At 46.7% G+C, this 23091-nt stretch overlaps 1 protein-coding gene across 1 annotated transcript in view; it reads right to left on the bottom strand.

Annotated features, from left to right (window-relative positions):
- arhgap23a (Rho GTPase activating protein 23a) overlaps positions 1-17836 on the bottom strand; it is a 61616-nt gene extending 43780 nt beyond the window's left edge. The window contains exon 1 of the mRNA XM_079177548.1: positions 17522-17836. Coding sequence (XP_079033674.1) covers positions 17522-17530 — 9 coding nt within the window. The 5' untranslated portion in view covers positions 17531-17836. The remainder of the gene's footprint in view (positions 1-17521) is intronic.
- Between the last annotated feature and the right edge of the window lie 5255 nt (positions 17837-23091).

Genomic DNA, 23091 nt, shown 5'->3' with positions numbered 1-23091 from the left:
TTCTGCAAACAGTCTTATCATCGGGCCTCTCGGCAAAAAAAAAAAAAATGTAAACATGATGAGAGCGCAATGCAAGAATGTGCACGTTTGATATCGGGGACGTGAGAAAGACAAAATAAGATGCCGGACGTGATCATCTGAGCGGAGATGAACAGCGGCCCCTGCTTAACCCCCGTGGGACCTGCCGCACACAGTGACAGGGGTTCCCTCCTGCCTCTTTAGCCTATTTACTGGGGGACAAGGGTGTGACGAGGGTGGCCCCCCTCACCTCTGAACCGTGACCCAGATTCAAACCCGCTCTCGCCGCCTTCGGGCCGACACAGCAGACAGATACAGACAGAGACAAGTCTGCATTTCAGAACAAGACCCGACCTGTTCTTCATACCTCATACATGAAGCCCCTCGTGTACACTGCTGGATCTTATTTTTCCTGCACGGGAACAACACGCTGAGACACAAACACACTAACACACACACACACACACACACACACACACACACACACACACACACGTCCAGACAGGGTCTCTGCAGGAGAGGCACTGACGCAGGCCCCAGACCATCAACAGGCTGAATCTAATTAGTCCTCATCTGTTTCTGAGGGAGGCTTTGTTTGTGTGCCTGCGAGTCACGACGCCACATGAAGCGAGTCCAGCTGGGACACAGGAAAGAAGACGTGCGATGACTGGGTACGAGATCTGGCACTTCTCTGGACAGGTAAGCTTCACGTCCAGCTAATATGTTGAAATCGAGGGAGAAACAGAGAAATAAGAGCAAATGAAAGTAGAAGGGAACCCCTTAGGATGCTAGTCGAGTAGGCCTCCTCAGTTTGTAGGGGCACATTGATCTCTGGCCTTAACTTACTTTTCCTAAAATGCTCCACATTAGTTCTATGAGCTGAAATAGAAAACAGTGGTATCAGGTGAGTACGGGTCAATCGCTGCAGTTTCCATCAGAGAAATCAATCCTCGTGAACTCCTCTCAGATAATAACATTGGAAAACACAACACGCCTTCAACTTCTGAACTCTCGAAGCACGACGCAACTAAATCGCGTGCACATTCCCAGTAACCTAAACAACAACAACAACGAATTAACCTCTTCAACCGGCCAACCCACCACTGGCTCAGTCGTGCTGTGCAGCCTAGCTTTGATCGAGCTCCGGTGGGGATCCCAAAAGGTTCAAAAGATACCAAATATGCCGGACTGAATCTGAAAAAAAAGGGTTAAAATGATGCCGACCTAAAAAAAACATTGAGTCTCCAACAAGGAGTTGGAGCAAGCAGATACAGGATATATTCAATATAGCAGGTCAGTGTGGAATACAATGATTAAAAGCCACTTAGCAAGAATACAAAAGGGGAAAGTGAACTTTTAAATAGGCCGACAACAAACACAATCACGCTCGTAATTACACTCGCAGACATACGCAATAGTTTACATGTAAAAACAAAACAGAGACGATCATTTGACTCTTACAGAGACGGAGACCAACTGACTGGACTGAGTAGAGGCAGATCAATAAAGAGCCATTAGCAGCAGAAACACGGCTGCACTACAGCAGCCGCTCCCCTCTCACCACAGTCAACAAGGTCAGCGATGACTGATGTCCTTCGCCCACCTATACACTCGCCACGCCATGTTTGTACAGCATCAAGGACTTCCTCATGCAAACTTCGGGGGGGGGGGGGCGGGTGTCTGCTTGACAAAACAGAAAGCATCTCAATACAGTGTGTGTGTGTGTGTGTGAGGCCATGTTTCATGCATCTGCGCACAAATTATGATTCAAGTGTGTTTAACTCTGACCCTTAAAGTGTGATGTAAACATGCTGGAGAGTCTCTATTCGTGAACACCTGTGCTCGGCCGTGTGTGTGTGTGTGTGATTAAAGTGTGTCGACACACACACACACACACACACACACTCCAGGTTAATGATTGTGGGCTCGAGGTGTGAGCGGCGGTGCAGCTGTTGTCTCGAGGCCCCGGAGTTGAGGAATGCAGCGGGGAGGGGGGGAGGGAGGGGGGGGATGACGGTGTCGAAGGTAGGAGGGCGGAGGTGTGAAGGTGTGAGAGATGTTTTAATGGCGTTAACGGTCCGCTGCAGGGCGCTCTGTAACACACACTTCAACTGCCGAGCTCTCTGTGTGTCCACCGACGCAGTAGCAGACAGCATGTGGACAGAATACCATGTCATGTTTCGGGTATGTTGCACGTTCAGCATAGAGAAATGAAAAAAAACAACAACAACTGCGCGTGCTTATTACGGTTCACTCCTCTCCCATAATGCAATGCACACCGGGCTGGGCTGTTTGTGAACTCGTCCCACCTCAGGATTTGGCAAAAGTGCTCCATGGCTGCAGCACGAGTTGCTGTCACACGACTTCTTCATCCCTTTCTGTTCGAACAAAAAGGAAATAATATTGTATTATACTTTACATCAGAATCAAAATACTACATATGATGTACTACGAGGAACTGTAAAACGTGCGTTACGTATTTACAAAAACAACGTTTCTCTCCGTTTTTCTGTCCTGCAAATCGCATCACAACCCCTCAGGTGGTGCCCCCCCAGGTTAGAAACCCCCGGTATACTGTACAGCACTGAAGCGGCATACTCTGTACGAAGAATCTCATAAATTCACAGCAGTGCAGTATGTGCCTACTACGAGGTGAAACCATCTGCAAACGATCACAGAAATGCTTCCCTCTGCAGCATCATGCAGCTGCTTTCAGTTAACGGTGCCTTTGACATGGAGCTGATCCTGGACCTGCTGAGTGGATAGGGGCCTCTGTGGTCTGAGGTTTGCAACCTTTCTGAGGTTGCTGTCCTGCGATCAGCCAAAGCCTCCGTCTGAAGTTCGAGCATGACCGTTAGGAAGCTATTACGTAAAGACGGTCCTCAGATCGGGAGAAAGAGCAAAGGTCATGGATCAGCCAAAAAAATAAATAAAAAACGCTCGGTCATTGATAGCGCGCAAGTCATGTCTGGACACACTCAGGAGACTGCAGGGTCACGCTGCGTTAGTCTGCGGTGGTGCACGTGCCGCCGGGACAAGAGAGGGGCTTTAACATCGACCGGATCAAGATTTTTCATAAAAGCGCTCTCGTGTTTCCCGTCGTCAATCCACTCAGGCATCACGTGGCACAATGCAGCATTAGACATCGTGCTCGCCCTGCCCTCGGCCCCGCCCTGCCGTCCACTGCCTCTATTGATCTCACCCACACACCATTAGAGCAGGCCCGCTAACAACATTGAACCTGTCCCCCTGGACGTCTTCTCATAACTGCTCGACACTCCCGTGCCTTCCTTCTCTAACGCGCTCGGATGCTGAACAGACACACCAAGACCTAATTTACCCCGCGTCTCATTTTGGCAATTTAAACGTTTAAAACAGATTACAGTGTCATTTTACGTCTCACTGTCGGTCGCCTCATCTAAGCTGAGAGAGCAGAGAGAGAGAGAGAGATGGGTGTTGGCTGAGACATGCAGGGTCAAAGGTCAGGTATGAAAGCAGGTCGGGGACTGAGATTAGAGAAGTTGCGGTCAGCATTGCAGCTCATGTAAAAACAGTTCAGAGAGAGACACACTCACACACTGGAGGACACTTTGAATGCAGTTGTATGACTTCATTAATGTGACAGTTTTTTGGGCACACCAGTGGTTACATTACAAAGTGTTTTATTACAAAACTATACGAAACAAGCGGCAAATTGGAAAAGATAAAAGAGAATTCGGCGTGTTTTTGAAGGGACCGTTCGTTGCCACATACAACCAGAGAGGTTCAATTAAAGCGTGACCACAGAGGAGGAAACGTTATTCTTTGCTGGAGGGGATGAACTCAACCACAACAGAGAACAGCAAAGGTAGCTGGAACCTGAGCACACAAAAAAATAAAATCACCCCACAAACAGAGGGGTAGAGAGACAGCAGAGGATGATTAGCAAAGAGCGATAATGCAACGCACAGGAGAGACACTGGCAAATATAACCTCATAACACACACACACACACACACACACACACACACACATATACACATATACACACACACACACAAGCGTTACCAGAGGACCAAGCAACTCCCTGACACAACCACATCACACATGGAGCCTCTGGGGTTGAATCAAAGCAAGCAGACACACACACACACACACACACTGCCACGCCAGTATACCATATGCCTCCTTCGACAAGCAGACCACCGCCCATGATGACATGTCTTACCTCATGACTTCACTATGACACATCAGTGCTTCAACACACATTCCTGAAGCCAGAGCAGGAGGAATTTCATATAAGTTAACAAAGTCACCAGAACTTGGCTCATCTTACTGCTTTTTTTTTATTGCAGAATATAAAACAGCGGTTGCATGCATCAAACTATGGTTGTATAATACAGTTATGAAGGAGTTTCTTTCTACTGCCGGCTGTGAAGTCTTGTGATGCTCAAAAAGGTCACATCTTTCCATTTACTGTTATTTACGCGTGTGGCACCACGCAAATAACCATGGCCTGCTTGTGTGAGTAAAAACATCAACAGTGATGGCAGTCCCGTGGATCTCCATGTATAGAGCCAATTAACTGACTAATGTGACCTGAAAACACCCATCTCTGTGTGGGACGTCCCGTCTCATATACTGACAGCCTGCCCGCCTCCTGGTGCAGCGAGAGGCGGACAAAAGACTGGCGCAACCCGGGGCGTTAGAAATGTGGCTGTGGCTCACTTTGGTGAAGAGCAGCCGGTAAATTCATTCGGCTGCGCACCATTTTGCCGTCAACAATGGTTGAACAAAAGCTGCGGAGGAACACTTTGGTTTCTGTACAGTATGTCTCCGAGTGTGTGGTGTGTGTGCGTGTGTGTGTGTGTGTGTGTGTGTACACAGTGGCTATGCAAACTAGTGTTAATCCTCTTAGGAAATCACGCTCTCTGACCAGCAGCACCGCGCTGCACTTCAGCCTGTCCAAACACACAATGACGTCCAGGTATCAGCGCGTTGATCAACAAGCAGCCCCCCGCTGTACTTACGTGGTTCTCAGAGTAGGGTGGTATTCCAACAAGGCAGAAAGCAACTCCATTCATTGGACAGCAGAAACTGTTGGGCTGCAACGAGGAGAGGCAGATTGTGTTGCTGCAGAGGCAGCTCTGAGGGTAACAATGCTCCGGTCAAGCACACAACTTATATGTTCAACACTTATCCAGTTTCCTTCCTCCCGAGGGGAAAAAATAAACAAAAAAAAAGCCCCTTCTCTGTTCCCGTTGTTTCGGGCCGTTCAATGCGCTCACCCCCTCCTCATCCTCCTCTTCTTCTTCTTCTTCTTCTTCTTCTTCTTCCGCCAGACCGCAGTCAGTTGTACATAACTAAATCCCTCTGTGCCTGGAAACTCTCTGCAAGCACCGTCAAAGCACATGGAGGGACACCGGAAGTCAGGAGACTCCGCCTTCAAAGTAAAGTCCTGAGCGGGAACGTGGCCAAGTTTCAACAGAAGTGGTGGAATCAGTAACACGTGAAAGTACTTTACTGTAGTGTCGGCCTATTTCAGAAGAATGTTGTTTAGGTACTTGTACTTTACTTGAGTAATTCCACTTTATGCTACTTTATACTTCTACTCCACAATATTGTACTTTTTACTCCTTTACATTTTTTTAATGACATTAGTTACTTGTTATGTTGCAGATTCAGAATATAAACACAAAATAGAAATAAACCAATACATTGTGATTTATTATTAGGCTAGAGATTAAGCTACCCATAATTTTGTCAAAATTAGCCCATGTTTACTGCATAACGAGGGCTTTTAATGTTTGTACTTTAATTATATTTTGATGCTTTTTGTGCTTTTACTTGAGTAAAAAACATAATACAGGACATTTACTTGTAACAGGGTATTTCTTCACAGTGGTTTTACTACTTCTAATTCAGTAAAATATCTAAATACTTCTTTTATCACTGTTGAATACTCATGGGTAATGAATGTGGGTAAGCCTGAACGAAACCCGCCTTGACACAGTTCTGGAAATATCTGTAGTTGAGGAAATGCACTACATATTTAGTTTAATTGATTAAAGGATAATTCCTGATCTTCATACAGGAAGTCTAAGCTTTTATGGTTGATATCTTTACCGGAAACACTACAGTTGTATTGTGGTTACCTTGACACTGTGGGAATAGAAGGCAGTCAAATTAGAGGAGGTGCGTTGGGTAAATCTGTGCGCTCCGCCCTGCAAACCCGCAGCGTGCGGGCTCCCTCTGGCTGTGCCAAAACATTTGTGTGCAGGACGGGAGGGGTCACTGATGCCAACGAGACAGTAAATCAAAGCACGGATTTAAGAAAAACAAAACGTTTAGGAAACGTATGCACATTCTGAAAATAACTATAAAGGTCTATAAACAATATATGAAAATATGTAGGACAAATTAATCAAGTTTAAATGAAGTTTTACCGGCAAATCAGCCTAAAGATGATCTGTTAGTCTATTATTACTGCAGAGTGATAATACTGAGTAGAAGTTCTGCGTTAAAAATCATTATCAGTAGCCTATAGGCCTATTACTTTAAGTATCAGTTTACTTTGTTCATAATAGGTTTGTTTAATGTGAAAAGTAACTGCAGCTATCAAATAGATGTAGTGATGTAAAAAGGACAATATTTCCATTTGAAATGTATTGAAGTAGAAGTATGAAAAAAGAATACAATGGAAATACTCAAATAAAGCACCTAAACACAAAGTCAAAGTGTGTGGAATCTCAAATGATCATGTTGAATTTAATCTTCAGATTATTTGCTCAATCAATTGACTAGTTGTTTGGTCTATAAAGCCAAACATCTTGACTGCACTTTCATAGAGAAACAAATATTCACATTTGAGAATTTCTGGCTTCTTTGAGGAATGAGGAATTGATTGTAAAAACAGACTGACTGATAAACCGGCAGCTCTTTTCTCTTCATGGTGACACTGAGAAGCTTCCTCATAATCCTGATGTACCATAAAAGTAGTAAACCACAAACCTATGAAATGGGATGCATCGAATGTGAAAAGTCTCATATAGCCTTATCATAAAACAGTGTCAGAGAGATCAGTCCAATTCAGAGAGTGACTCATGATAAACACAGGGACACAACAGAGACGGGCTGAACAAAGCGTAATTAAAGTGAACCTCATTGAGAGATGTCAGAATTCCCTCCACGCCCAGACAGAGAGGACCACACATTCTCGGAAAACGTGTATTTTTAGCCCCTTTTGGCTGCAGATGAACACTGCCCGTGTGAACCAATTGACGGGCAGCACAGTCAGGGGAAGGTTACTCATCAAGAGCAGGAACTTCAGACTGCTGCCAAGAAGTCCCACGAATTCACACTACTGTGTATATGCTCCTCGATAGATAAGGGTGTAAACATTAGTTTGGGTCCATGATGAAGGAAAACAGTTAAAGAAGATTAAAAAAATAATGTGGTGCTGGCTGACAGCTGGAGGCCCATGTGGCTACTATTACTCTGAGGGGTGCAAGTATCAGAGAGCCCCTTCAGAAGAGCCTGCCTGCCTTTGGGGAAACAGTCTGGAGTCATACAGGGTGGGGGGGGGGGGGGGGGGGGGGGGGGGGGGGGGTAAAAGCAGCTTACAGGAGGCTTCCCACGCCAACAGCCGCCGCAGCTGCCAACTCAGCCTCCGTCTCAACGTGTCGCCTCGGTCTGCCTTGCTCCCTCTGCATCTGGCCCGCTCTGAGACACACAATACCCCAGCCAAGGGCTTAAGGAGGACACTCTACCAAAGTCCTAGTCATGACCTTCCCTCATCTCCCATTTGAGACGGATAATTACCATATGTGATCCGAACTCTCCCCTCCAGGTTAGGTACGAGGCCAAAGTAAGTTTTATTAAATCCACCGTGGCAGAGTGAGAGCCCAGAGAGGCTTTGCAGCAGTATCCTGGTCTTAAGGTGAGAGAGCAGGGCAGATGGTCTCTGAGAAATAGGGAGGGCCGTGGAGCTTGCTTTTTTTTTGGGGGGGGGGGGGGGGTCAAGGACAGCTGGACCTTTTTTCCTACATCTTCTCTGACCTCAGATCTGGATCTATCTCTGCAGCCTCTATCTGCAGCCCATGTGTTTTCTGTTAAACCATAAATCAGCCGTTGCCCCGACACTTTTCTGTGGGAAGAATGATCCGATGTTAGCTGAGGTTCGTCCACATCTCATCCCAGATGGCATGCAGATACATGCTCACGCCACACATCAATTTGCCTGTCAGGCGAGAAAAATGGGCTTTCTGTTATTGATGTTCTGAGACTGAGAGGTGCGGAGAGGAGGAAGGAGGAAGAGTTGTGTGCCTGAGGTGTTGTGTGTCGTATCCGAGCAGGTGGGGTAAGCATATTTCAAAAAACGCTGAGTTTGAAATGCTGGGAAAGAGCTGTAATTCTATCCGCATCTAGCCGAACGACGTGGCTTTTATCTGACATGCTGCACTTGATGTCTCTCTCCTGTCCTCGTGCTGGGTCTCTGGGTCAGCCTTAGTCACTGACACACAGCCCCGGGCAACGGGTATGCCCCCCCCCCCCCCTCCGTGATTGACTGAGTAAGCCTCGATCTAACAGTGATGTGAGGAGACGCGCCACGATCTCTTTCCCTTTAGGGCCGGCTGGAGACGAGCAGGGAGCATCCAGAGTCTCCCCTCGGTCATTACATAATCACACACACACATAGCCTGGCGACCTCGTATAGGGCAAACCCATAAACAGCCATCATCCTATTTACTCGCTTGACCGCGCCCCCCCCCCCCCCCCCCGCCCTAGCCCTGGTCTCCCACCTCCCCTCCGCTTGGCTTGTTCCTGCTTTTCCCCGCTCTGCTGCTGAGACTGCGGAGGCGAGGGTGGTACCATTCTAGGCCACTTCACAGAGCGTGTGCGCTGGTATGCTACAATCAATTGTGGTCACTCCATTTATTCCAGCTACGCCCTCTTTCTGCCCTCCTCTCATTCTTTCAAATCTCCTCAGTTTCACTCCGCAATCCCTCAAGTCATAGAGTCGGTCCCTTCAGTGACTGTCCGTGGCCCCGCGCTGCACACGCATACTTTCAGGCCGGGGAGTGTATAGCTGCCAGATCTTTTCAGCATCATTTACTTTAGGCCTCTCTGGAGTGTATAACACATGGCAACACTATCCCTCTTCTTGATACAGTTGCATTTAATGAAGGTGCTTGGATGGTTTTCCTACTGCTGAGAGCCAAAATGACACAATGTGCAAGTCCTCTCTCTCTCTCTCTCTCTCTCTCTCTCTTTGGCTCAGCGGATTTAATATAAAGAGTAACATTTTCTCTGTCCAGGTCTCAAATGTAATAAGAAGATTATCGCTGTCTGGGCCTGATGGGAGTGAAATGTGTCCGGTGAGTGCTCGGCCAGAGATCAGGAGCCAGAGAAATGTGGACTATGAGCTCACATATGCTGAAGCTTAACACGTAATGTTCAGCTGCTTATTGCTAAGCATGTACGGACACATACGTGACCGCGAGCGTGTGATTGAGACGTGGATGTGGACGACGAGTGAGGGAGAGCTTTGGATATTTGCGTATACATGTGAATGAGATGTGGACATGCGAGTGAGTCTCACACTCTGGTTGTGTCTCTGGCTGTTGACACAGAGGCTCCTGTGGCACTCCTTTGAAGGGGGTTTGGGACGGTTGAGAGAGAGAGAGAGAGGGGGGGGGGGGGGGTGGGGGGGGGGGGGGGGGTTACGGTTAGAGCCGTAAATTCCCCCTTTCTCCGCAACAGGAGGAGTCCTCTTTGTCTGGCCGGACAACTGGCACGAGGGGAGGAAACAGCTGACCGGGCAGCACAGGCAGGCTTTGTCACTGCACCGCACAGGCATTTTGATACTTGATCGAAATGTTTACATCTTCACGTAAATGAGTGAAGAGTCTAGACTGCGGCCTTTGCTCAGGCTCAATCATAAACCCCTTCTAATTGCTCCCTTGTCTTCTTTGAACCTATAATAGATAAGAGTCATGTACACTTTATATACGGGGGGGGGGGGGGTTTCTTCTCCGCCGTTGTGGGTCACCATTGGTTTCTGTTTATTCTCCTGTGGATGTGAAACAGTTGTGTAATCCATCACAGTCTGCATTCGGTGTCATCGAGTGCTAATGCAGTGCAGCTTAAATAAAATAAAAAATAAAGAGTCACTGCACTGCATTAGCACTAATGTAACGTTGATGAAAGTGCAATAAGTTACACAACTCAATCAGGCTTCAAGGTTCATAGAGACACCAATGCAGGTCTGAAGCTCTAGAAACAACACAGACGCATAGTTTGAAAAATGACACGCTGTGACGTAATGTATACATGATTTGAAGTAAACGGTCGAAAATAAGCAAAGTCAAGGTCTGAAATTAAAGACAATAAAAACACACTTGAACCTGACTTTTGTTGCTTTTTGAAACTATGGTCATGAAGGGAATTTGATTTTCAGTAAAAGGTTAATATCTCAGTCTTATGCTTGTCTTGTGTGTTCCTCTGCTGACCTGCTGACCCGTTTTCTCTCCCCGCCTCGCCCCACGCTACATTTCATTTTAATCCCCCTTCTCTCTTGCAGCTGCCTCGCTCATTCTTCTGCAGACCGCAGTCATTCAGACAGAACACAACGATGAGCCTGTGGACACGACTGCTTGCACGGTAGCAGAGACAGGTCTAAGTTGGAGCCTTTGGCTATTGGAAAGGACGTTCGGCTGGGTAGGGTACTGGAGAGAATGACTCATTGAGGCACACACACACACACACACACACACACATGCAAGCCAAGGACCACCACCAGCCAGTGCTCTTGGCTGGACATGCTACAGAACTTTCTCAACCTTAATTTGAGCCCTTTTTACACTGGTTTTCACCACCGATACAAGCCTTTGTATCACCACCTCACTGTTAATATTTCACTGGGTTTTATGTATGTAGGCCGATCGTCAAAACGGTTCCAAGGCAGTTTAAGTCCTATCTTCCTGTACAAGCTGATACACTATCTCACCCCCGAACATGAAAAGCTGAGCTTCCACTTTTGTAGGCCTTAACATGGCGAGAGCTGATTAGAACAGCCACGTGGGAGTGTTTAAGATAAAGGAACAAAGAGAAGGAAATACGCAGAGTCTGAGGAGGAGACTCGGGGAAGTTCAGGTGTCACCGTTTTGCACAAGCGACCCCTGATTCAACTCCCCAAAGTCTCCAGTCCGTCTCCATCTATTGCTCAAAGCTCCAGACAACAACAAGTGAATCACACAGGGTATTCCACTGTTTCTATAAACGTTAGCTGTTACTATAAATGCTTGGCACACTTTCTAAGGACATCCCTGTAGTAGCCCCCCCCCACCCCAACCTCTTCCAAGAGACAGAGAGGAAAAATAAACAGTAGTTCCAGTAGCAGCGCTGCACGCTTCCTTCCTGCTGCCCGTCACTTCATACAGCCCGAATGTGTCTGCAGCCTCTTTACCTTTCACAGCTCCACTTCCTGCGTCTAGCGTCACTTCCTGCGGCACATCGGGGGGAGACAATGGAAATGAGCTCTAAGGATGAAATGTGTCCTAAAGTCACATTCGGGAACCAGTCCATCTGATATCAGCAAAACTGTCTGCATCGGATGTTTCTGCTGGTCACTGATGAGTCAGGAACGTCCTGAAATAACTTGGGTAAAATTAGAATGAGTAGAATGAGATATTATGAGAGTAGGTGGCATGTTCCCTGAATATACCCGCCTGAATACACATCGGACAATGGACAACTGAATGACTTGTGAATTGGAAAAACCCTGCGACTTGATCTGATGATGAATCCTGAAAATGTTTCCAGGAGGCTATTTTGCCTAAATTGGGTTAAATGGTGAATATTGCTTTCATTCTGGCAGTTACCTGAAGCTTCGGCAACTTTTCGTCTGTATTGAGCACCGCGCCAAACAGCGGAATTAAGATTTGTTCAACTAAACGTAACTCCTGCCCTCAAAAAAGCATTGTTTTTACAGCGATAGAATGTGTATTGATATAATCCATGCAGCCTTCTTGGCCAAGTGTGTACAAATTAAAGAGGTTTTAATCTAAATAACACTTTTTAACACTTTGAATAAAACCCTAAAATGCAGACTAAACTTAATTAAAACAACTACGCCCATCCAAAAAAGCACAAAAAGCTGTTACAGCTGATCATTTTCATATTGCTATCATACGCCTCATTTGAATACTCATGCATCCTCTCATTAAAAGATTACTGATCGATTGGAAGACCCAACGACAGATCTCGTGAGCGTTTGTGGTACAACAAAAACTGTAAGCCACACCTCTCACAGAATGTACAGTAAACTGTCTAATCCTGCACGTTCGAGGGGGATCATATCCTAATCCGAGCGTTTCCTCGCCTTAAAACTCAGAGATAAGTTCGTCTAGACACGGCCTTAAAGCAGCGTGTTCTCCTTTTGGAGGACAGAATACGTTGACAGATTTCTAACCTTCAGAAAGGTCCCCGTCTTCACCCGGCCAACCATCGGTGCAGAAACATTTGTTTCACACGCCCTGAATGCTGTTATCAGTCTCATAGAAGTGTCTTCATGCTTAAATCTAAATCACAGACAGAGGTAAGAACAGAGGGAACATTGGCATTGCTCAACTCTGAAGCCTTAAAAACATATACACCAGAGATATACTGAGTTTCAAGAGGAATGTCAACACTCACAGAAACACCTTTTTAACAAGCAAAATGCTGATATAAACGACAATTTTTATATATTTAAATCCCGACAGATTCGTAGACATTGATCTAAATGGGTAGACAAACGTTAATAACGCAAAAAGCTGCGCTTTTCCTACTGCGAACAATGCGGGTGAGAGGTCACCAAGAGGGGATGATAATACATTTCCCATGTGGAATTAACATAAATGTGCACCGTCACCATCAGCAAAACAAACTTGTTATTCTGGGTTGAATTCTGTAAAAAGACCACCATCTGTTCATTTGCAGAGATTTCCCTAAATAGATAATCCTTAAACCCCTCGGAAAAGATAGAAATTGAGCCGCAGTTGCGTTTGGAGGCCACAGGAGGGCTCAGTGCAGCGGTTGCAGGATGAGGTGGGGTCAGGGTGGAGAAGTTGTCCTCAGATGCGGCTCTGTGGTGAGTTTTTCATTTTATCCCCATCAGTGGGATTTAACAGGATTTATGGCGATGATACTGATGCAGCCTGAGCCCAAAATATGGCAAAAAACAGTCTGTTCTGTTCTGAATGCGTGAGCCACAAAATACAACAAAGAGGGCCTGAATGTGGTGAAACAGGGCGATGGTATAGACAGAAAACAGTGAGAAATATCTTTAAAATCACAACTCAGATGTAGTTCAAATTAATTGTTTTTACCTTCAGTAGTTTGGAAAAGAGGCCAAGAGGCCCGTGGCTTGTTCAGCGAGCGGTTCAATATTGATATGCAGCTGTGCTGCCCGCTAACAGTAGGGCATCTATGTGCTTTGATTAATTATCAACTAATGAAACAGCAGGCATCAGCTGCACAGCTGTTCCATTCCAGACCGACATCAAGTCGTGGATGTAAAAGACGGAGGATACCAAGAGATAGAAACAGACTGCCGGGGGTCACAAGTTGCAATGAAAAGCATGTCAAACCGAGCGCGTCAGACCCCTGAGCTTAAACTGGACCAAGTCGGTAGCAAACAGCCTCATAATTGGATGCTACCGATAAACCTAATCCCTCTGTTTCGTTCTTTTTACCCCTGCTCATCCCGTGTCGTCCGCCCGCAGATCCCAGACATGGGCTGGAGTGATGCAAAGTGCTGCTGACAGGAAGGGCTTTAACCACACGGGCTGACCTCTGGCCCCTGCTGGAGAAGCCCCCCCCCCCCCCCCCCCCCCCCCCAATCGCCCCTTGCCATCTGCATTCATGCATCGGTCGCCACTCAAGTGCATTGGAGGTTGAGGTCCAAAGTAGCCGTCCTGAGCTGAACGGGAGCTGTTTACTTCCTGGAGATGGAGTGTCCTAGTTTTCTTTCACGGGACAATTTGCCCATTGTCTGCCTGCAGGCATCTACCATTCGGTTATCTCCCGCCTGAAAATCCGACGGAGCCTGAAATTAAGAACACCAACCCTGTACTGACATCCTTCACATGCAAAAGCCTCCTCGTCTTACAGTTGACATCATTTAAATATGTTGTCAGCTACTTCTAAATAGGTTTTGATTTATGTTAGCGCAACAATATCTGTAAATCTGCACCAAATTTGTTTTGTGTACATTACATTCAGACTGCATGCTTCATCTGCTACAGATTACCTTGTAATCAATCTACAACTCCCACAGCTCCACGTCCCACGAATGTCCCTCAAATCCTCTGAATGTGTCGCTCATCACAAGCAAAACCAGCTTAGAAACTCAACTTTCCTCCTCAAGCTCTCCGCATGGGCGAGAAGATCAATATATATGCTTATATACGTGCGTTTAATTTCAATTTAGATGCAAATACGCTTACAAAGTTCATTCTTTGAGAGTCTTTCAGTCTCCACCGCTCAGGACAATAGCACACGAAATTCCTAAGAGTCCAAAGATTGGAGAGCTGCAGGCAGGGGGGCTTCGGGGGTGCAATGGGCGGGGCTTCAGATTAGACCACCTGTTCCACCATGAGGCTTTTCCTTTATCCTTCCCTCTCTCACACTTGTTGTCTTTCACATTCCCTCTCACTATCTCGTTTGTAACTTAACAAGACCCTTTCTTCTCTCTCTCTCTCTCTCTCTCTCTCTCTCTCACACACACACACACACACACACACACTTTGGCTCTCATAAAATATCTCCCTCCGCGGCTGCTTCGCTCTGAGCTAATTTTGACGGCAGTCCACTTCAGGACATCTGTGGGAAACAGACAAAACAATTTGCAAGATAACTCTGGCTGGGAGCCACAGGGACTCACACACACACACACACTCGCTGGTGTACACACACACACACATAGTACAGTTAGACATATGTCGCCTTGCCGCCCAAGCCGGGCCTCTCGGGAGTCGTGTTCAGACGGCAGCGTAAAACACAGCAGCCCTGTGCACATCACCGAGGCTCATCCAGAAGCATCAGGGCCTCCCTCCACTGTAGTGAAACACTCGTGTACGTTCGACAACATTATCCCTGAAACTTGCTCTTTGCTGGCTCTTGTCTTTTATGATCCGATAGCTTTTCTCCTTGGCGTGCAGGCTGTTACAGCAAAGAGAAACCACTTGTTTCTGTGTGATGGATGTGGTCAGGATACCCCAAACCCTGAAGGCATCAGCAGCCACCACAGGCCCCGCTCAGGTCCGTTAATGACTATTGATCGGAAAGCACTCTATGGACCCAAACTGATTTGCGAACGGCTCTGGCATTTTAATCGTCCTCACGCAAGTGTTTTTTTTTCTTTGCAGTGAGAACGGTCCCGGTGTCGGTCAGTGTGCTTTTATAAACTTCTGAAAGTAGGACGAGTCACATCGCGTGCAGAGCGGCATTACTCGGGTGCAGAAGAATGCAGACTGTGAGAGAAAGAGGTGTCCCACCGCTGCCCTTGACTCCCTCTCACAGACACATTGTGTAACCGGCGTTTTCTTGTTCCCCGCTGAGCCGCTGCCCTCCTTATCACCGTGCTTTTGAACATGTGTGTGTCCGACCGTCCTTGTGCCGGACAGAAAAAAAATGAGGACAAAGACAAAGTCAGATACTGTCCTGTGAACTTTGCAGCCTTTCCATGACTATAGTAAACACCGTACGCCTCTGTTTACTTTCGCGCGGCGATGTTAGCGCATGTTTACGCTGCCAGATGACAGGAGGTCCTTCTCAAGACACGTGCCGTGTATCCAGAATCATCTAGAAACACCAGGCTGCACGGGGAGAGATAAAGCTTTCACAAAACGACAATGACACGCGGTCACGTGATGAACAGGAAGTTCTGTAATCAAATTTTGGCCGTTACGTCACAATGTGGTCCATTTATTGAAATGACACCGGCCCAGCCTTAGCGCTGCACCGAGGCCGCGCTGTGTCAGCATTTTCGCGGGCACTGCGCAGTCTTATAAATAGTTTTTTGTTTCCTGTGAGGTACATTGTGCTGTAAGCTACACCGTTCTTGTTTTTTTTTGTGGTGCAGAAATGTGAACTGATACTGAAAGTGTGTGTGTAACACTGAGGCCGTGACCCATGGACTCAGACACACTGTGTGCTCTGTGTTATTGCCTGAGGCTTCCAATTTGGGGAAATAAGGTTAAGAGTTAGAAAGAAAACACATAAACAAGTGAAAAACATGGCATGCCTCCGACAAATGTGTTCACCCAAACACACACAGACACACACACACACACACACACAGTCTGACCAGCAGCAGTGGTGACATCATCCCTGCTATTACTGGGGGGCTAACGTCACCCTGACCTGAGCGAGCGGACACAGACGGGAGATGTTCCCCTCGTGGACCACATGCATTATTCAGCCAAACGAAGGGTTGGGCTGGGGTGTCTCACACGTACACCCCTCCTTGTCTCCCCCTCCTGCTCCTCCTCCTTAGTCACAACCCTGATGCTCACAACACTTCCACCTCAGGAGGAGAGGACGCAAAGGAGATGCAATGGAGGGAGGGAGGGATGAGGTAATCAGTGACTAGGACACACACTGGCTGCGCGTTTGAGTGCAACGTAGGGGAGATACGAGGAGGGTGTCTGCGCTCTCTCTCCTCCTCTAAAACCATTCATCACACGCTCAACTACAAGCAGCTGGTTGCTTCCAGCCCGGATACAACACCTGCTGGCAGCAGCAGCAATCCGCCCTCACACAGAAGCTGTAAAACACTCCAAATATTAACAAACAGTGTCTGTGATGAGGGTGAAGGTGGCAAATTTCATCAAGCATCAGCTGCTCCCACAGCAAACAAGCCGAGCGATGACAGCCTCTGTGCAGGCTGGTGACACGAGCACTCGCTGATACAAAGGCTCATCTGAGCCTCTGGATGGGAACCCTGTTGCATGGCATCCCGTCTCCCGCCTCCATCCTGACTCCAGGCGAGGGAGGGGGACCAATTTGTGCATGACATGTTAAGACGGATCGTGGCCGAGGATGCCTGTTAACCCACCACACTGAGCCACACCCCTCTTCTTTTAACGCTTCTCGCTCTCTCTTTCTGTCCACTCCCAAAGTGTTGATCTTATGCCCAGTATAGCAGAGCTAAGCTGGTGATGTTTTCAGCTGTATCATCTCTCCAGAGGCCTGGCACTTGCCGGTGGTGGCAGCACCTCCGCCCGGCCCCCCCCTCCCCCCTAAGAGTGAGACCTAGCTCGCCGGGGGAGCAGAAAACACATCGCGGGATAAGCAGCATGCTGCGCTGTTTGTTTTCGCCTTGAGGGAATGGAAAGAGGGATGATGGATGTTATGAATGCTGCTGCTCTGTGTGTGTGTTTTGTGTCAGCGAGGTGAGAGTGTGAAGAACACTAAAGCTTCGTGGTCCCCTTCACTTCCCCTTCAGTCCCTCCCTTCCTCTCCTCCTCTCCATCCTCACCTGGTCCATGATTTCAGCGAGCCTCCTCCCTCCTCCTGTTCCCTGTCATGGCACGAGATAGCCGGCTGTCTGCCTTGTTCCTTCTTCTTCTTCTTCTTCTTCTTCTTCTTTTCCTTGTTCAGTATTCCCAACAGCAATCCAATCGAGCTCTCCTCACACAGGCGAGGCAGGCGGGCCGCCGACGGCTGCACCTCCCCACAGAGGCATGGCTCTGCCTCTCCTAGTGTCTCCGAGTGTGACAGTCTGGTACACCCAACCAAACACTCCCGTCTTGTCCTGTTCTCTGTCTCCTTTCCTTCTCCTGCTGCTCCGGGTGTAGGAGGTTGGAGGGCAAACAGGGTGTGCGTGGGATCCTCTCCCCTCTCCTTGATAACCGCGCAGAGTGAAGAGTCCCGCTCTCCGTTTTCGTTCTGAAAGCTCTTGCACTCGTTCCCTGTGTGAGCTGTCGCCTCGCCTCCCCTCCCTCCCTCTCTGTATCCACTTCCCTCCCCTCTATCCATCTCCCCTCCCCCTCCTGCTGCACCCGAAAAGGAGAGCCAGAGCGAGCAAATGAGAGAGAAGGAGCGAGGCAGAGAGGAGGGCGGAGGGCTGAGATTGGCTACCGGGGGGGATCATGTGACTCCCGGTGGAGGACTGAGGGACCCTCTACCAGCTGTCCAGCTCATGCTTCCCTGAAAAACTCTGTTGCCATTGACAACAGCTGCCGTGCAACCCACCAACCACAGAACCCCAGGCACAAAGCCATTGGCTGGCGGGATTCGTGGCCCCCGCCCCCTTTTTTGTGGGGGGAGCATGTTGGGACGTGTAGTCCAATCTGCAGTGTAAGAGCACATATCCCTGTGCCCCTGGGAGGAATGTTTCCCCCCCCTGTGCTCGCCTCTTTGCTGAAATGTTAATGCATCGGAGCAACATTGGCCGTCCTCCAGAGTGAAACAGAAGGACGGCAGGTCGTATCATTAGCATTAAAACTCTGGCATGAACTTGTATAAAAACACACATGAGAGGAGGAAAGACCTCGAGGCCCGGGCATTCTTGGTCAGCCAGGAAAAAGACATCCTCTGTCGTTTTCCTCTCGGCCAGTGCGGAGGGAGTTTCCCTCCGCACAACAACAGGAACTCCACCACTGAAGGCCATTGCTAAGCACATATAACCCCCCACTCTTCCCTCCCTCTCTCCTTTCTTTCACTGCCTCCTTTTTCTTTATTTGCTCTGTCTCTATCCTCTCCAGGCCGCCACCCCATCCCTCTCCATCTATTGTATTATTACACTCAATCGCTCGCCGCTCTCTCCTCCCACAACTCCATCTCATTGGCATCCGGAAAAGGTTGCAAGAGGTTACAGGTGACACAGAGAGGAGACGTTGTTACACACTAGCATGAAGAGCCACACGTAGTGCAGCAACAATTCCACAGGGGGATATTCTTAAGGTGTTAAATGTCATTGGCAGGAGTTATTAAGTGATGAAGTGTTGTGATTTATGATGAATTCACAGGAAGATCCCCTGATTGCTTTATTCGGCTGTTGGATAAACTATCTATTACACAATCAGTATCACTGCCTCTTCTATAACAAGTCACTCCCTTTAAATTAAAAAATATCTGAAAATAAATCAAAAAATGTAATGACTTTTAAGGACTGACACAAACCTGATATGTATTGTTTATGTATTAGATATGACGTTTTTTCAGCCATCAACATCTGCACTGAAAACATCTGGCAGCGTTGTCACGTTGTGTACATTTTTACCAGCATCATGCCATCCCAAGGAGAAAGGGAAACACAAGCAGATTACAGAACGCTCAGAAATGCCAGCAGCTGCAGCAGTGCGAGGGTGATTTTACCTTATAGAGTAATCATAAACGTATTACGGCATATACCCAGAAATACTGCTCATGGGGAAACCCAAAGGCCCCCGCAGCTGGAAAACAAAAGAGCACCTGTTCTGGCTTATTTTGATTCAATGGGACGCATAACATAGCTGTGACATGATCTGATTTGGTATTTAGGAGCGGTGTGACAGGCCAGTAGAGTGAAGGGGAGGAATGAGGGTCAGGAATGCAGGACAAGAAGTTCATGCAACATGCAGAGCTGCAAACAACCAAACAAACCCTGCCCTACTTTCTACAGTCCAGCCTCAGTGCATCCTTCACTTTCCTCAACACCCTCTACTGTAGACTGCTGCAGCGTCGTTTGATCTGAGCCAAAGATGCTGTTTGAAGTGAGATGACTGCATGTGTGTGCGAGTGTGTGTAGTCTATGTGTGTGTGTGTGCTCTCAGACAGAACAGCGGGTGTATTGTAATGCTGTGTGTGAGTGGTAGATTATACTATCAGTAGAGGAATTCCGATTATTTCCCACAGTGGGTCTGTCTGCACACATGTGGGAGAAACTTTAGCTAAGTGTTCAGAGGAGGATTGCAACACTGTGAGGCGCGCGCACACACACACACACACGCGCGCGCGCACACACACACACACACACACACACACACACACACACACACACAATGACACTAAAGGAATATGGAAATATGCATGTGTGCTTTCTTGCTGAGAGTCGGTGAGAAGGTTGGTACCACTCTCATGTCTGTTTGCTGAATATGAATCTAAAGCCAGCAGCTGGTTAGCTTAGCTTAGCATAGAGACTAGAAACGGGGGGAAACAGCTAGCTTGGCTTAGTCCAAAAGTGACAAAATGCACCTACCGGCATCTCTAAACCTCACTTATTGACATGCTACATTTTGTTTGGTTAATTTGTACAAAATGTAAAGGACTATACCCGTGAGACAGTGAAAGACTGGCTAGCTTTATCCCCTTGTTTCCAGACTTTGCGCTAAATTAAGCTACACTAAGTTAAGCTAAATTAAGCTAAATTAGGCTAAGTTAGGCTAAGTTAGGCTAAATTAGGCTAAGTTAGGCTAAATTAAGCTAACAGCTGTCTGGTAAGTGTTTGGTAATTGTACTTACCAAAACATGGAACTATTTCTTCCATGGGGGAATGTAGTGGGTTTTTAGAGTATGTTCATGGAAAGCATGTTTTTAAAGGTTAAGAAGATTAAGATTACTTAAAGGAATACAAACAATTCTTAAAATGTTTAACTAAAGAAGCTAACCTGTCACCTCGGAGAGTCATTGGAGAGCAAGATGATGAAGACAGCAATCCTTCATCTGTTAAAGAAATGACAAATTAGAAATGAATCTTGTTTTCAAGTTCCAGTCGATATGATATCAGGTCTCTGTGACAATCACACCACAAGAACAGAGAACAAGTCCTCAAGAGAAGGATTTCATCATGATTGACTTGTCTGACATGTTTCACTCACAAATACGTTTTATGTTACGTTTTTCAAAATATAATAATTTATTCAAATACATTGTATAAGAAGAAATAAGTTAGTTGTATAAAAATACAAATAACACATTCCTATGCCTTAAACTACGGGCTAATATTTGTTGAATTAGTGCATTTAAAGCCATTCAAACGTAACAAATCTGCTGATTTTCATCAACTGTGACTGTTAAATTGGAATCACCTGTTCTTACCATGGTTAGACTGCCATCAGCTGATTCTCCACAGCCGTATGTTGGTAAACAGCACCATCTGCAGGACAGCATGTGCTCACACCACCAGGCCAAATGTGCTTAAACCGACAGGAAATATTGACCCGGATGCTTACATCTTTAAAACAGGACATTGTGAGTCCTCCTTCACAAACATGCATCAGACAGAGTTTAATGGGATTATGTCCCATGAAGGAATATATTTGTTGTGACGAGAGGAACTTATAGTCCTTATTGCACTGCAGATCTCTCACTCCATCAAGGTCAATGACTCTAATTTAGATACCACCGGACTACAGCAGCACACAGTCCTGAATAATATAGTTCAGGATATAATAATATAATAATACTGTTTCATAATGCATGGAGGCAATGTTGCAGTAGGCCTCAGAAGTCTCATGAGCTGTCCACACCGAATATAAAGGCTTATTTTCAAAGCAATATTTGTGTAATGTCCCTGTTTTGGGCCAGCCAGGGATCTTTGATGAAAGTCATACTCTTCTGTCTCCCAGTATTAAATCCCTTATGTCACTTTCCAATAATGCAAATAAATATATATACTAAGAAATAGATCACACAGACTTTAGGAATGATGAGAGCATTAAAGTTGAGCAATGCTCTGTGCAGCAGAAATAAATGATTACGGACGTCGGCAAACAAATAAAAATAATATTGTGTTGAAATGACGAGAAGGCAACTGGGTTTACTGAAATCATCTTTATTAGACATGTCATGTGAAATACTGTCATCAACCTCAGTAAATCATCAGTGCATCAGTAAACATCATCGATACATAACACATAATAGATATATTTGGTGGTAAAACTGAGAGGAGCATACGGTTGATGTATTTCTGAAATGACATCATTGCTCCCCGCGGACGTCATTTTGCAGCCAACGTAATAAACAGAAACAGACAAACATAGTTAATGTACAGAACACGGAGTCATAAGTGAAACATTCCCCGTGGCTTTAACCTGACAGAGAATCTTGATAGTAGTGAGGAGAAGAACGTATTGGCAGCACGTGAATAAAGTAATATAACACTGACGTGAAGGCTGACTCAACCAAGGCAAAAACAATGAGTGCAGGAGGGTTGGCCACAAAGTCATAAGGATGATACGGTCAAAACTGAACAGAACACGTTATAGTCGGAGCCAAAAATAAATAAATCAGCTCACAGTGTTGCTAAAAAGGCAAATTCTACACCTGTATTACGCTCAACACTACGAGACCGTCCTGCATCCATGTCTACGGATGTACAGGACTTGTGCAGAGGTAACATGTCTCCTCCTTTAAAGAGAAGCATGCACAACCTTCAGTAGCATAGATAATACACTGGTTAGACTGATTGCAAATAAGTGGGAGCAGTGACATTTTGTAGGAGGACCCTGACCCAATAAAGGAGGAGGAGAAGTGGGGGGCTTCCACTTCTTGTCCAGTTGTTTATCTCAGCTGGATTGCCCTGCCCCTCCTACAGGAGAGCTCCGATGTGGAACCCATCGTGTCTTGACCCGGCTCCTCTCCCTGGAACAGATGACATCTGGCATCAAACATTTACAGTTTATCAAGGATAAGTAATTAGCTCAGTCAAGTGAAACAGTGTGATAATTTCCCACATATATTACAGGCTGTAGCCTTCATGAATGGAAAGCCACACAGACATTTCCAAGTAAAATCCTCCTTGTTGTGTTCTAATGTTGGAGCAAAATATCACATTTATAATATGCAATGAAACGCTCCCTTACCATTGTCCGTGATGGAAACCAGGGCTGCAGGACAGGGGAAACACACACACACATCCCGTGATCGCCTGTGCAGCAACCGTTTGTGTGGCCGAGCAGGACGCTTCATCATTATCATCATCATCCTCATCATCACAGCAGGTAGATGATGTAGGAGAGGAAGACGAGGCCAACGATGGCGAAAAACATCAACATTAAAACGTCCACCATGATGGAAACAGTGTCAGAGATGGACGCTGTGGACGCGAGAAGGACACGCAGCTAA

The sequence above is a fragment of the Pholis gunnellus genome (genome assembly GCF_910591455.1).
Source record: "Pholis gunnellus genome assembly, chromosome: 17".
Classification (NCBI taxonomy): domain Eukaryota; kingdom Metazoa; phylum Chordata; class Actinopteri; order Perciformes; family Pholidae; genus Pholis; species Pholis gunnellus.
The sequence above is the reverse complement of the archived record's forward strand: the minus strand, read 5'-3'. Positions and strand labels throughout refer to the sequence as shown.